General features: G+C 41.8%; 1 protein-coding gene across 2 annotated transcripts in view; it reads left to right on the forward strand.

Annotated features, from left to right (window-relative positions):
- Nucleotides 1-1,486: 1,486 nt before the first annotated feature.
- The window catches only part of LOC139420875 (beta-glucuronidase-like), a 30,593-nt gene continuing 18,728 nt past the window's right edge, over nt 1,487-13,351 (forward strand). The window contains exons 1-2 of one of the 2 annotated variants that reach the window (XM_071171249.1): nt 1,487-1,557; nt 2,240-2,403. In XM_071171249.1, the coding sequence (XP_071027350.1) occupies nt 1,527-1,557; nt 2,240-2,403 (195 nt within the window). In that variant the 5' untranslated portion in view covers nt 1,487-1,526. Of the gene's footprint in view, nt 1,558-2,114; nt 2,404-13,351 lie in introns of those variants that run through there. The other variant, XM_071171250.1, reaches the window with a different exon arrangement.

The following is a 13,351-nucleotide window of genomic DNA, read 5'->3' on the forward strand; positions in this document are numbered from 1 at the left end:
GGGAGAAGACGGTACATCGCAACCTGATAATGCCAGTCAACTTTCTTCCTCTTCCCCATGCTGCTGTTGAGGAGAGAACAGACATGTCTGGATTAACAGAGTCTGAGGACATGAATGACAGCCTTGTGGTCTCAGCTGCCATGGACACTGCAGTGGATGATGGTGCTGAGTACAGAACCAGAGTGTGGGTGTCAGAGTTGTCTTCTGAAGGAACAGGTGACACAAGCCTGGAGGGTGATGTGCGATCCTTGGATGCTCAGGATATTTCACCTTTGGATTCCGTGGATGATATACTGCAGCTGGAAGGTCTGCCTCGATCAGAGAGTCTTCAAGAATCTGACCGAGACTGTAACAGTGTAGTGAATGAGCTAATTGACCAGTCTGCTTACGATATCCGTACTGACCTACCAAACACGGACCATTCCTTACCTGATCAGTTACGTACTGACTGTGTTGACGGACACACTATTGCAACAGTACACAACACTGTTACCCCTTATGCAGTTGAAGGTAGTCAGGGTCATATTAGGTCAAGGGCAGGAAGGCTATTTAAACCAGTGTCAAGACTGATTGAGATTATGAATCAGCAGAAAGTTAGCTCTTGAAGGTTAAATATGTGAATAGAGGGTCAATGGTATTGACATATTTTATTTGTTTTGCTTTTACATCATTGTGACCATGATTAGAGGTTGCAGGATGGTAATGTGACGGATATGATGGTCTCTTATGGTGGTTTATTTTATTACTTGGATGTTTTAAAGTCACCGAGTGTACTTAACATGTGACAGGCATGTTTACCTATGAGGGCTAAGGGGTTTGATCAACTGCTTTTCACTCTAATTCTCAAGGAGAATAGTCTAATGACTGGAATATTTAGTGACTGATTTAAAGCAGGGTCTGCATCCTTGATATACACAGCTTTACCTTTTAGTTCTCTCTATTAGGTAGTATATATATATTTTTTCTCTGAATTATTCTGTACATATGTTGAGTGTCTCTGTATCTGGTATGTTTGCACAGTGCCGTTTTGTATTTTGTTATTTTTCTTGGCAAGTGGAATTCAGGAGGGGGGAGTGTAACAGGGTTATATTGGGGATTCCCCTTGCCACTTTATTGTTAAGCCAATGGGTTTTTGATTTGAGTTTGTTTTGCCTTCACCTACTCAACATGGCATCTTATTGGCTGGTTTGCGTAGCTTGCTTACGAGGGGGGATGTTCCAGTTAGAATCGTCCCAGTGAACAAGCACCAAACCAGCGGTAAGTTGTTGGTTGCAAAGCACTGTACATCAAAAGTGATTTTTATACTCTCAAGGGATGATTTAAATGTACAATTTATATCAAATTGTTTGTAAATGTTATTCGAACATCACACATAAGATGCAGAGGTTTTTGGAGAATATTTGTTGTGCATTTTGTTGTAGAGAATTCCCGCCAGTATTAGCTAGCAACTTACTGTGTCTGGTGGGGGGGTTTATATATTTTGTACAGTGCGTGAGTGCAGAGTTGGATGGTGAGACGTGCATTGCATGACGTGCAATTTTGTGTCGTTCTTATCAGGTACATTGTTAAATATATTATATTGTATATTGTAATTGTATTATTTTGGTAACTAGCCCAGTGAACAAGCACCAAACCAGCGTGCGTGAGTGCAGAGTTGGAGGGTGAGACGTGCATTGTATGACGTGCAATTTTGTGTCGTTCTTATCAGAATAAAGCTACATGACTGGTGCTACATGTTGGAGTTCCGTGTCGATGACTGATTGTACACAACGCAAGACGAGTACTGTTACAGTCACATAGGCCGTTTTCAAAGGGATTTGTTAGTTTTTAGGGCAGACATTATTTAACCGTTTTAAATTCCAACGTGGGTGACGTTTGCCTTCACAACGATCCCGGTTTAGACTTTTCCATTTTGCACACAAATGTCTTGATCTTTATGAGGCTCTGCGTAGTGGCCAGAGCTATTGCATTATTGTTGATGCATCGGGAATGTTACAACAACAAAAATTCACAAAAGCAAATATTTGTGGAATAATGCTTAGAAAAATACAATGGTAAAGAAATAGTTTGAGAATGTCAGCATGTTTTGGGAACATTTGAATGAATCAAAGATTATGATCACGTGACTTATGGCTGGTCGCGTGACGTCTCTTCTGCTTTGTTGTTAGCTAATGTGGGAGCTCTAAAAAAATGGAGGCGTTTAGACGGTTAGTAAAGTATTTTTTATCCCTATCTTCAGTGTGGAATGTCGGTCATTTCAAGGACAGTGGAATGCTCTTTCCTCGAGAGTCGTCGTCGCGAGAGATCAAAGAGCTGAATGGACTATGGAACTTCAGGGCGGATCACTCGCTCAACAGGAACTTGGGCTTTGAACAAGCATGGTACAAAAGTCGCCTCGCAGAGGTATGTAAAACATCCATTGGCATTGTCTAAAGAGACCATAACTATGTAACATGGATATTGTCGTTAATCGTATGTGCAGGTGGACTACGGGTCTTGCTTGTGCATAATTAGTTATGGGTCGCTATAAATTCCATTCAATGAGTGTGCTGTGTTTGGGAAATTTGAATTAAACTTTTATTTGCAGAATGCTCTATCTTTAGTCAGCAAAAAAACAGTTTAGTAGTCTGTTGCAACTACATAGAGTAAATACATTTTAGTCCAATAAATAAGTTGACATTCACAACTAGAACTATTTGTTTAGCCAAGTAGTTGCATGTATTTGAGTAGTTAGTTATACATTACAACGGTGATATACCATGGCTAGTTTGAAAGGGTCAAAAGCAATGACTGTAATCCTACATGGTGTGGCAGGTAGCCTAGTGGTTAGTGTGTTGGGCCAGTAACTGAAAGGTTGCTTGTTCGAATCCCGAGCCGACAAGGTAAACATCTGTCATTCTGCAAGCAGTTAACCCACTGTTCCTAGACCGTCATTGTAAATGAGAATTTGTTCTTATTAACTGATTTGACTAGTTAAATAAAGGTGGATGGACAAAGCCGAGGAGAACTGACTGCCCCTTCTAATTGAATCCAAAATGGAAATATTTGTGGTCAATCTTAGTGTAATAAATACACATTTCAAAACAATCATGGTACCAATAATTGCTTTTAATACACCAGATGTCCATGAGCCTATTTTAAAATCTCAAACAAGCCCTCAATCACGTGACACTTCTTATGTGAAGACTCAATCACAGGACAATGAGACAGATATTTCACCGGATGTATAAATGTGGAGCTCGGCGTTTCCACACACTACCAAATATGGCAGTGAGAGGAAGCCCAGTGGGAGAAGATTCTGCAAATTCTCATCAATAAAACATTTGCTCTCAATACAATTTCTGTTCCCAAAACTAGAATATGTTACGAACATGGTGGACTAACTTTAGTAGACTTTACAAAAGTAAAAAATTAAAAAAAGTGTTAATGAGTATGAAAGTGAATCGAAATTTTGCACACGCGAAATTCAGGGTCCCTAATGGACATATGCAGATGTGAGAACAGGCCAATAGAATCTTGCTAGCTCATGCTTGGCTCTGCCCACCTATGGTGTGTTCGTAAATTCAATCTGTAGTGTGCTCTGGGCGTTCTTAATTTCAGCGTTTCGCTATCTGAGCGTTCAGAGCGCACACTGGAAGTGGTCAGAATGCTTGGATCAACCCTACTCCTCGGCCAGAGCATCCAGTGTGCGCTCTGAACATAGGGGTGTGTTTGCTAACGTTGGCTGGCTTGCTAGCTATTTCCAGACACAAATGAGAGAACGCCTCACTCTGACCATTTTACTCACCCTAGCAGAGCTGGTTATCCAGAGTGTTGGTGACTGTAACTTACGCTTTTTTTGCCGACGTTTACTGACACTGGACATATGTAACAGGCGTTAAGCGTTTGTACCGGAGTGCAGAATAACTGATGAATTTACACTCTGACGAGAGTGCTCTGAAATTGAAGAACACACCCCTACTTGCTTGTTTTGCCCACTATGACAAACTTGTTCCAATTAGAAACGACAGGTTGGTTTAGTTCTCTTGGTTTAGTTATAGGCTGCCATTAGCACCTAAATTATCATTCTGTGTACGATTTTTAAAATAATCAGTTCAAGGACATGCATCTGGTCTATTAGAAGCAATTATTGGTACCGTTAGCAGCGTTCATCAACATTTTTCAGTTTTAAAAACAATTGTTTGGATAATGGATAAAGACTCCAAACTTTGAATTTTTATAATCCATCCAATATTGACTTAATTATAGCACATTTTACTGGCATGGATAAATAATGAATTCAAGGATTTTGGTGGAAATTCAGCTATCCAATTTGTCAAATGTAACATTTTTCTTAGAGTGTGTGTGGTGTGAGTGTGAGTGATTAAATCAATGTTATGTCACATGCGCTGAATACAACAGGTATCACAACAGACCTTACCGTGAAATGCTTACTCACAAGCCCTTAACCAACAATGCAGTTTTGAGAAAATAAGAGTTAAGAAAATATTTACTTTTCTAGTTTTTTAAACTTTAGTTAGTAACACAATAAAATAACAATGAGGCAATAAACAGGAGGTACCAGTACCGAGTCAATGTGCAGGGGTACAGGTTAGTCAAGGTAATTTCTACATGTAGGTAGGGGTAAAGTGACAATGCATAGATGATAAACCGCTAATGGAAGCAGTGTGACTGTTTCGTCTAGATTACACAAATTTATAGTGTCATAGAAATACGAAGACATTGCTAAAGTAGGCAATTAATTGGAATGAAACAACTTTGCCATATTATTTACTTTAGAGATGGCAATGGTGCCATTACTGTTACTAACGTTCATTTAAAAAAATAGCTAGCATTGCTAATGTTAGCTAGCTAAAATAAAGTGGGTGGTCCTCTCAATCTTCGTTAGCTGGCCAAAGTTAGACTACATCTAAAGTATGGCGACATCACAATCCAAAAAAAAGGTTTTCCTACTAATTATTTGCATTCTTTTGAAATGTTAACATATTTCCAAGCCAAATCCTAGTTGTATTGAGGTAGGCTAAAGTCATCCAGCTACCTAGCTAGGTACTATAGCTAGCTAACATTAGCTATGCTAGCAATGATAGTGATAATGATTTTCTAAATATACATAACCAGCAGTCTGCGGTCTAGCTACCGGTATACTCACCACCACTGGTGGGAGCAACGATCTCCAACCACCTATTCTGTAAGGAAGGGTCCTTCAGCAGGGCATGCATACCATAGTTGGCTGTGCTTACAGGGGCGGACTTGTAACCGAAAGGTTGCAAGATCGAATCCCCGCGCTGGCAAGGTTCAACAAATATTATAAATTATAATAATGCCGTTCTGTCCCTGAACAAGGCAGTTAACACACTATTCCTATGCCGTCATTGAAATAAGAATGTGTCCTTAACCGACTTGCCTAGTTAAATAAAGTTTAAAATAAAATACCTGGAAGCATGCATTGTCGAACCAGTGCCAAAAGCATAGGGCTTTTCAGTCTCAAACGGCTGTGATCCTTTGAATGCGTTGGGGGCGATAAAACAACAAAACAACATTCAATGAAGGGTAGCAGAGGGGCGATTTCTTTGCATCTGGAGTTATCAAAACCCAACCTTCATTTACATCCTGATACACTCGGGATCCAAACTCTGTTTAAGACGAGACTGACTTGATGACCAAAATGATCCAATTTACACTTCCTAGTAAATTTGGAATAAATGTTTGACTCATATCGATGTCACATAGGCCGTTTTCAAAGGGATTTGTTAGTTTTTAGGGGCAGACATTCTTTAACCGTTTTAAATTCCAAAGTGGGTGACGTTTGCCTTCACAACGATCCCGGTTTAGACTTTTCCATTTTGCACACAAATGTCTTGATCTTTATGAGGCTCTGCGTAGTGGCCAGAGCTATTGCATTATTGTTGATGCATCGGATGCACCCTGTAAAAACGGGGACGGGATTAATCGTTCAGAAGTCTTATGGCTTGGTGGTAGAAGCTGTTAATTAGCCTTTTGGATCTAGACTTGGCACTCTGGTACCGCTTGCTATGCTGTAGCAGAGAGAACAGTATGACTTCGTTGACTGGGGTCTTTGACAATTTTTTTGGGGGGGGCCTTCCTCTGACACCGCTGTATGTATGTCCTGGATGGCAGGAAGCTTGGCCCCAGTGATGGACCGGGCCGTACGCACTACCCTCTAGCGCCTTACGGTCGGATACCGCGCAGTTGCCATACCGGGCGGTGATGCAACCGGTCAGGATGCTCTCGATGGTGCAGCTGTAGAACTTTTTGAGGATCTGGGGACCCATGCCAAATCTTTTCAGTCTCCTGAGGGGGGAAAGGTGTTGTCGTGCCCTCTTCACAACTGTCTTGGTGTGTTTGAACCATGACAGTTTGGTGATCAAGGAACTTGAAGCTCTCAATCGGCTCCACTACAGCCCTGTCAATGTGAATGGGGGTATTCGGCCCTCCTTTTCCTGTAGTCCACGATTGGCTCCTTTGACTTGTTGTCCTGGCACCACACTGCCAGGTCTCTGACCTCCATATAGGCAGTCTCATCAATGTCTGTGATCAGGCCTACCACAGTTGTCGTCAGCAAACTTAATGATTGAGTTGGAGTTGTGCTTCCCCACGCAGTCGTGGGTCGAAAAGGGAGTACAGGAGGAGACAAAGCACGCACCCCTGAGGGGAACCTGTGTTGAGGATCAGCGTGGCAGATGTGTTGCTACCTACCCTCACCACCTGGGGGTGGCCTGTCTGGAAGTCCAGGATCCAGTTGCAGAGGAAGGTATTTAGTCCCAGGGTTCTTAGCTTAATGATGAGCTTTGTGGGCACTATGGTGTTGAACGCCGAGCTGTAGTCAATGAACAGCATTCTCACATAGATGTTTCTTTTGTCCAGGTGGGAAAGGGCAGCGTGGAGTGTGATTTGAGATTGCATCATCTGTGGATCTGTTGGGGCGGTATGCGAATTGGAGTGGGTCTAAGGTTTCCGGGATGATGGTGTTGATGTGAGCCATGACCAGCCTTTCAAAGCACTTGAAAGGCTGGCTACTGCCATGAGTGCTATCTATATGGCTACCGCCATGAGTGCTATCTATATGGCTACCGCCATGAGTGCCATCTATATGGCTACCGCCATGAGTGCTATGGGGTGGTTGTCATTTAGGCAGGTTACCTTTTGCTTTCTTTGGCGCAGGGACTATGGTGGTCTGCTTGAAACATGTAGGTATTACAGATTCGATCAGGGAGAGGTTGAAAATGTCAGTGTAGACACTTGCCAGTTGGTCCACGTGTGCACCGAGTACACGTCCTGGTAATCTGTCTGGCCCCGCAGCCTTGTAAATGTTGACCTGTTTTAAAGGTCTTGCTCACATCGGCTACGGAGAGAGTTATCACACAGTTGTCCGGAACAGCTGGTGCTCTCATGTATGCTTCAGTGTTGCTTGCCTCGACGCGAGCATAGAAGGCATTTAGCCGTCTGGTAGCTCGCGGTTGGGTTTCCCTTTGTAGTCCGTAATAGTTTGCAAGCCCTGCCAGAGAAACTATGTATGTAGAGGGATATTTATCGATCACATTTTCTTATTGTATGAGATTTTGTTTAAAATAAGGACATTTGCATAAATAAACTGCGCCTATTTGCATATATGAGTATATTAACTTAACCCTTTCACACGTACCATCACACGGGTGTGATCGTTCTACAGTGGTCCCTGAAGCGTACGATCACACCGGTGTGTTTAGAACATTCATTTAGAATGCTCGTTTAGAACGGCAGTTTCGAATGACGCAACAATCAGCGTTTGAGCTGACCACATTTTTTTCTGAAACTATTTACACAAACACAGTCTTTACAAAGTTATGTCCAGAATGTCAGCAGTTTATTTTTGGATGCATTGTTCAGATATTCACAGAAGTAAATATAGCATAACACAATCATCCTAACCGGAAAAATGTAGGCTACATTTGTCCTAGCGCTGAGGAAAGATTGACCCAACACAAGCAGTCATATTTTCTAACTCTCGGCTGACATAAACTACAATATGAATTAGCTAATAGCAATATATAATTAATCACATCACGGGTGAGCTCACCATTGATCGAAATAACTAGGTAAAACACTTTATAGAAATCGAAAGTAATCCGACGATTAGTTTCAGCGCGCAGCCATGCATTTTTTCCTCACAGAAACCGAAGATAATAAGAGAAGACGAGATGAGTTTGGTCTGTTTATAGTATGCATGTTGAAGGGGTGTGTCATCTACCTCGTTCACATCCCATCATTAATTTCCGGAAGTCCTCAAAAAAAATTGTGAACTCTTACTCACCTCATTTTGTTATAACATCTTTGGTCAAACAGACGTGAATCCCAGAATGCATTGTATGTCAACAAACATGGCTACACAGCTGGAATTAGCTTAGCTCATCATAATCAGTACAACCTTCAAAAAAGTATTTTACACACATAATATGTGCCCATTACAATCTGTGCAAGAATCGGAATGCTTGATTTGTCACCTAGAATTGAAAACATGTGAATAAAACTGTAAATACACAAATAATTGCCACACAAAACATTTTCTGATAGTGATTTATTGATACAAGTGGCGCGTGCTGGCAGTCAACCACATAACCTCCCACTCTGCGCCATTCAGTGTTGTTGTTTATGTATGTTGCTAGTGAGCTAAGCTGTAGCATTAACAATGTCTTTCAAAAGGAGACAACTCACAAATGTGGAAATTCTGGAGATTTTTAAAAATTCTGACAATGAGTCTGAGTATGAAAGTCCGGAATCAGATTCTGACAGAGGAGCTGCCCCACAACCTTGTAGTCATTGAGAACCCTGAATCTGAATTTCCCTTGTCCATTGAGGAAGTACCAGTTCCCTTTGAAGATGCTGGTGGTGATGGAGGCAGACCGACAGTGGATAAAGTACAGGAGTTCTGTGGTAGCTGGAAGGCCACCAGTCATTTCTCCCCTCCTGGCCCTGCTGTTTGCTTTGACGAGTCCCAGTCTGGAGTGCAACGCCCCTTGCCATTTCCAACTGAGGCAGAGTGCTTCAAGTTGTTTCTGACAGAGGAGCTGGTGGGAGACATAATTGAGGAGACCAATCGCTATGCCTTAGAGCTACAGGAGAAGAGAGAGACAGGAGTGAGGGGGAAACTCGCTAAATGGGTGACAACCACAATTAGTGAAATGTATACCTTCCTGGTGACAGTCCTTCTCATTGGAATAGTAAAGAAGAACTCCCTAAGAGAATACTGGTTTACACAGGGTCCACCACTGACATCCAACATTATGAGGGGCTTGGGGTGTCCGGGTCCGTGGTGATGACCATGCTGGCTCCTCATCTCGGCAAGGGACACACTTTGTACGTGGACAATTGGTACAGCAGTCCCACACTCTTCCAGCATCTGCAGCAATAAGTGACTGACTGACCTGACAGGTGATCTGACATGTGACTTGCCATGATACTATGCCTTTAGAGATGGGGGTGGAAATGCAGTTGTTGTTCAGTCACTGCATGAATATTAAATATGGGTTATGCATATTCAGTTTTTTGTCCTCTAGTAAAACAAGTTGTTGAACCAACTACCAATACTGCAATAAAATAGTTGACTATTACATATTGGCATATGTGTTTTCTTGCTGTGTTTTCATCCAGTAAAACTGTTAGAGAGTGTACGTTAGCATACAAAAGCTGTCCTCATTCTTCAGCTCCAAAGATGTCCAGCTCCAGTTATAATATTGGCAAATAATGTTTCTGGTTTCTGAAAGTACAGAATAAAGAGGAATTATTCATTAGAATACAATATAAGGATATAGCAATAAAACAATACTACAAAGAAGTAACATAATAAACACTGCTATAAAAAATAGTTTATTGCATTGACAAAATCACAGATTTGAGTTATAACAGTAAGAAACTAACTTTTGAGCTCCACAAGGGGGCAAGGCAGGGCAGAACAGAGCTATGCTGAATAGACCAAATAAACAAACCATGGTCATATTTGTATTTTATTTAACTAGGCAAGTAATTTAAGAACAAATTATTATTTACAATGATGGCCTACACCGGCCAAACTCGGACAACGCTGGGCCAATTGTGCGCTGCACTATGGGACTCCCAATCACAGCCAGTTGTGATACAGCCTGGATTTGAACCAGGGTGTCTGTAGTGCCATAGACCGCTGCGCCACTTGGGAGTCATAAGGCCAGGGTAGCTTCAAAATGCAACACAAGATAATACTTCTCTGACGCATTTAGCATTGTTTTACAGAGCTAATAGAAGAATGTGGCTACATAAGCACGATTGACTATAACACCATAAAGGTTATACAATGAGTAACGTTGCCTCACGTGTCCGCGGTGATAAAGAATATACACAAATATATTATGCGCCATACATGCAGTACGCTACAATAGAAATGTGGAATGGAAAATGTGAACACGTGTGCAGATCCTGTTCTGACGGGAGATGAGCTGCAGACGTGAACTGCACAAACAATTGGGAAGTGCTTGGGGAATTTTGTCCGTGTCAGAAATGTCCCAAAAATGTAATTATTCGTAAAAGTAAAAATGACTATTTTTATGTGAATGAATGAGGCGGAACACACCTAAATTCAAACTGTTTTTAGAAAATAAAAACTTGTTAGAAAATCATTTGAAATTGAAGTTAAAACAACCTATACATATAAACAGTCTGCGTGCTTTAGTTTGAGGGCAGCGCGGATAAAATGTACTGTTACGTATCAATCACATTCTGGAATGGAGAGGACATTCTAACATCACGTGCATAAAAAAACTCACGCTGGGGCGACCGTTAGAGATATTTGGAACTCACGCATGAAAGGGTTAAAGGGGTGGAACAGGGCTGTAACCACCAAACACGTACTCGTCTAGGCCTACCTGCAATCACCTGCACTTGTCAAGTTCTGTTGCCTAATTCAACAAGTGTGTCAATAGCAGGATACCCTCGGATAAAAATCAACACGCTTGGCTCTATATTATAACTTTTTTTCTTCCAGAAATGAACACCATCAAAATAAAGGTATTTTCTCTTTCTTGTGATGCAAGTTAAATCACCACTGGAGCTTTAATTAGCGTTCTTATAGATTCAACAGAAAGCCAAAGTATTCCATTGAAAACGTTTTATCCATTACAGGGGTATGTTAGACAGGTCATTATAAACATTTCCACAGTCGTAATATTAAAACGAGAAACGAAAGGCACCAGAAAGAGTATGAAAGTCAAATTAAAGCAATCAATCCAGAGCGATTTAAGTGAATTTTGCATAGACTCGGGAAATGGGTGGCTGGAAAAAGACAGATCCTCAGGTGGGCGGGGCATGCACGTTGCTAGTACCATGATTGTCCCCCCCAAAAAAATATTTACATGAAGATTGACCACAAATATAAAAAATTCTCCATCTCCTATAAGGGGCTAACAATTCCTGCAGTTACGCAGGCGTCCGTCGTGCAGGCAATTTTTCAACTAACCTGGTACTTGCAGATACACCTTTTATACCGAATCGAGAACAAAGAAGGTATTTTGTAAATGTCCGTGTTCAGCTGCAGGCGGTTCGCCAAAAACCAGAGAATATTCAGAAAGATGGTAAAAATCCATGTTTTGTTTACCATCACGTGAGAAATGCCTCTTGCATGTGTGTAGTTCTGTGGTCACACTGATGCGCTGTTATCAGAGATGACTCTAGGGCCCAAAAGCCCATTTTAGCATGGGCAGCGCCATTGGACTTTCACCATTTGCAGTAGTCAACAGGGTGGGATTTCCTATGGGTTAAGGAAGGATCACAATTCCATCCAGGTCATCAGGAGGGATCAGCCAATGAATTATACTCGTGATAAAACATTCTGTAATTGCAGGTGGCAGTAAATTGCCAACCTGTTGAAACCTATACCTGTTGAAACAACACATTATAGGTGGCAGTATGAAACATTTCAGTTTGTGTATAAACTTGTAGAAGAAAATTGACCAGGCCTACTTCAAAATGGAGATGGCCTCAATGGTGCTGCCCACGCTCTCAGATGCCATAATGGGACATATACTGTTGGGTCCTGTAATTATCTCTATAAGGGATGCATAATATATCGGTGAACGTATCGGAATTGGCCAATATTAGTTAAAAATGCTGACATCGGCCCGATGTCTAGTTTAATGCCGATGTGCAGAACTGATGTCAAAGCTGACATGCATACCTATATGACGCCAAGTAAAATTTTGCGTTGCATGTGCAACACCGCAATCCTAACCCACAATATCTGCTGTGAGGATTGAGCATTCATTTGAAAGAGTAAGAAAATGTGAGCGAGACAACTCAAAGGCAAAATCCATTAACGTCAAGATGATGGAATTCATTACCCGTTCTGTCGTGGGTAATGTTGGCTTTCGCCGACTGGTGGAGCACTGGTACGCACTACCTAGTGCGCTATTTTTCAGATCTTGCACTACCAGAGTTGCACAGTAATAGCATCACTGCTATTAGCTTCACCACTGACATTTGGACCAGCAATATCAGCATGCGGAGTCTGACGGCACAGTGGGTCGTCAAGGATTTCCTACTGAGGAAAGCTGTATTGCATGCTCATGAATGTGCTGGTTCTCATACCGCTGCTGCCATTTCAATGGCATTTGAGAACATGTTTGAAACTTGGAGACATAAACACACTCCCAGCTCCATTCGAGCAACTGACTGGAGAAATAAGCTCATCAACTGCGTCTGCAGCAGACGTGATACCCTCTGTCATGGCATTGATACGCCTGGTCGTCAAAACTGCCGACACAGGCTGTGAACAAGGGATTCGGTGGAATTCTCTGTGTCGCCACCATACAAGGACCTCTACCTCGATGCAGACAAACAGGGTTTACATGAAATGTTAGACACGGTGACAGTGCTCACAGAGGAAGAGAGGCCACGGACAGACAGAGCTGAAACTTCACTGCTTGGCACGTATGATGAAATCTGAGTTAAGAATGCAATGACTGAACAACGAAACAGCACAGCAAATAAGTGAAAGAAATAGGTTTGGATTGTTTTACTGGTAATGGGGACATACGTAAATGCCAACAAAATAACGTGTGTGTGCAACCTTTTTTTATTTAACTAGGCAAGTCCGTTAAGAACAAATTCTTATTTACAATGACAGCCTACCCAGCGTCGTCCGGCCATACCCGGACGACGCTGGGCCAATTGTGCCCCGCCCTATTGAATTCCCAATCACGGCCGGATGTGATACAACCTGGATTCGAAACAGGGACTGTTGCAGTGCATTAGACCGCTGTGTGTGTTAACTATTTAACTGTACTGGAATGCTTAAGACCACAAAATTTTTAAATATCGGTTATTTTTT

This window comes from Oncorhynchus clarkii, chromosome 12, assembly GCF_045791955.1.
Source record: "Oncorhynchus clarkii lewisi isolate Uvic-CL-2024 chromosome 12, UVic_Ocla_1.0, whole genome shotgun sequence".
NCBI lineage: Eukaryota > Metazoa > Chordata > Actinopteri > Salmoniformes > Salmonidae > Oncorhynchus > Oncorhynchus clarkii.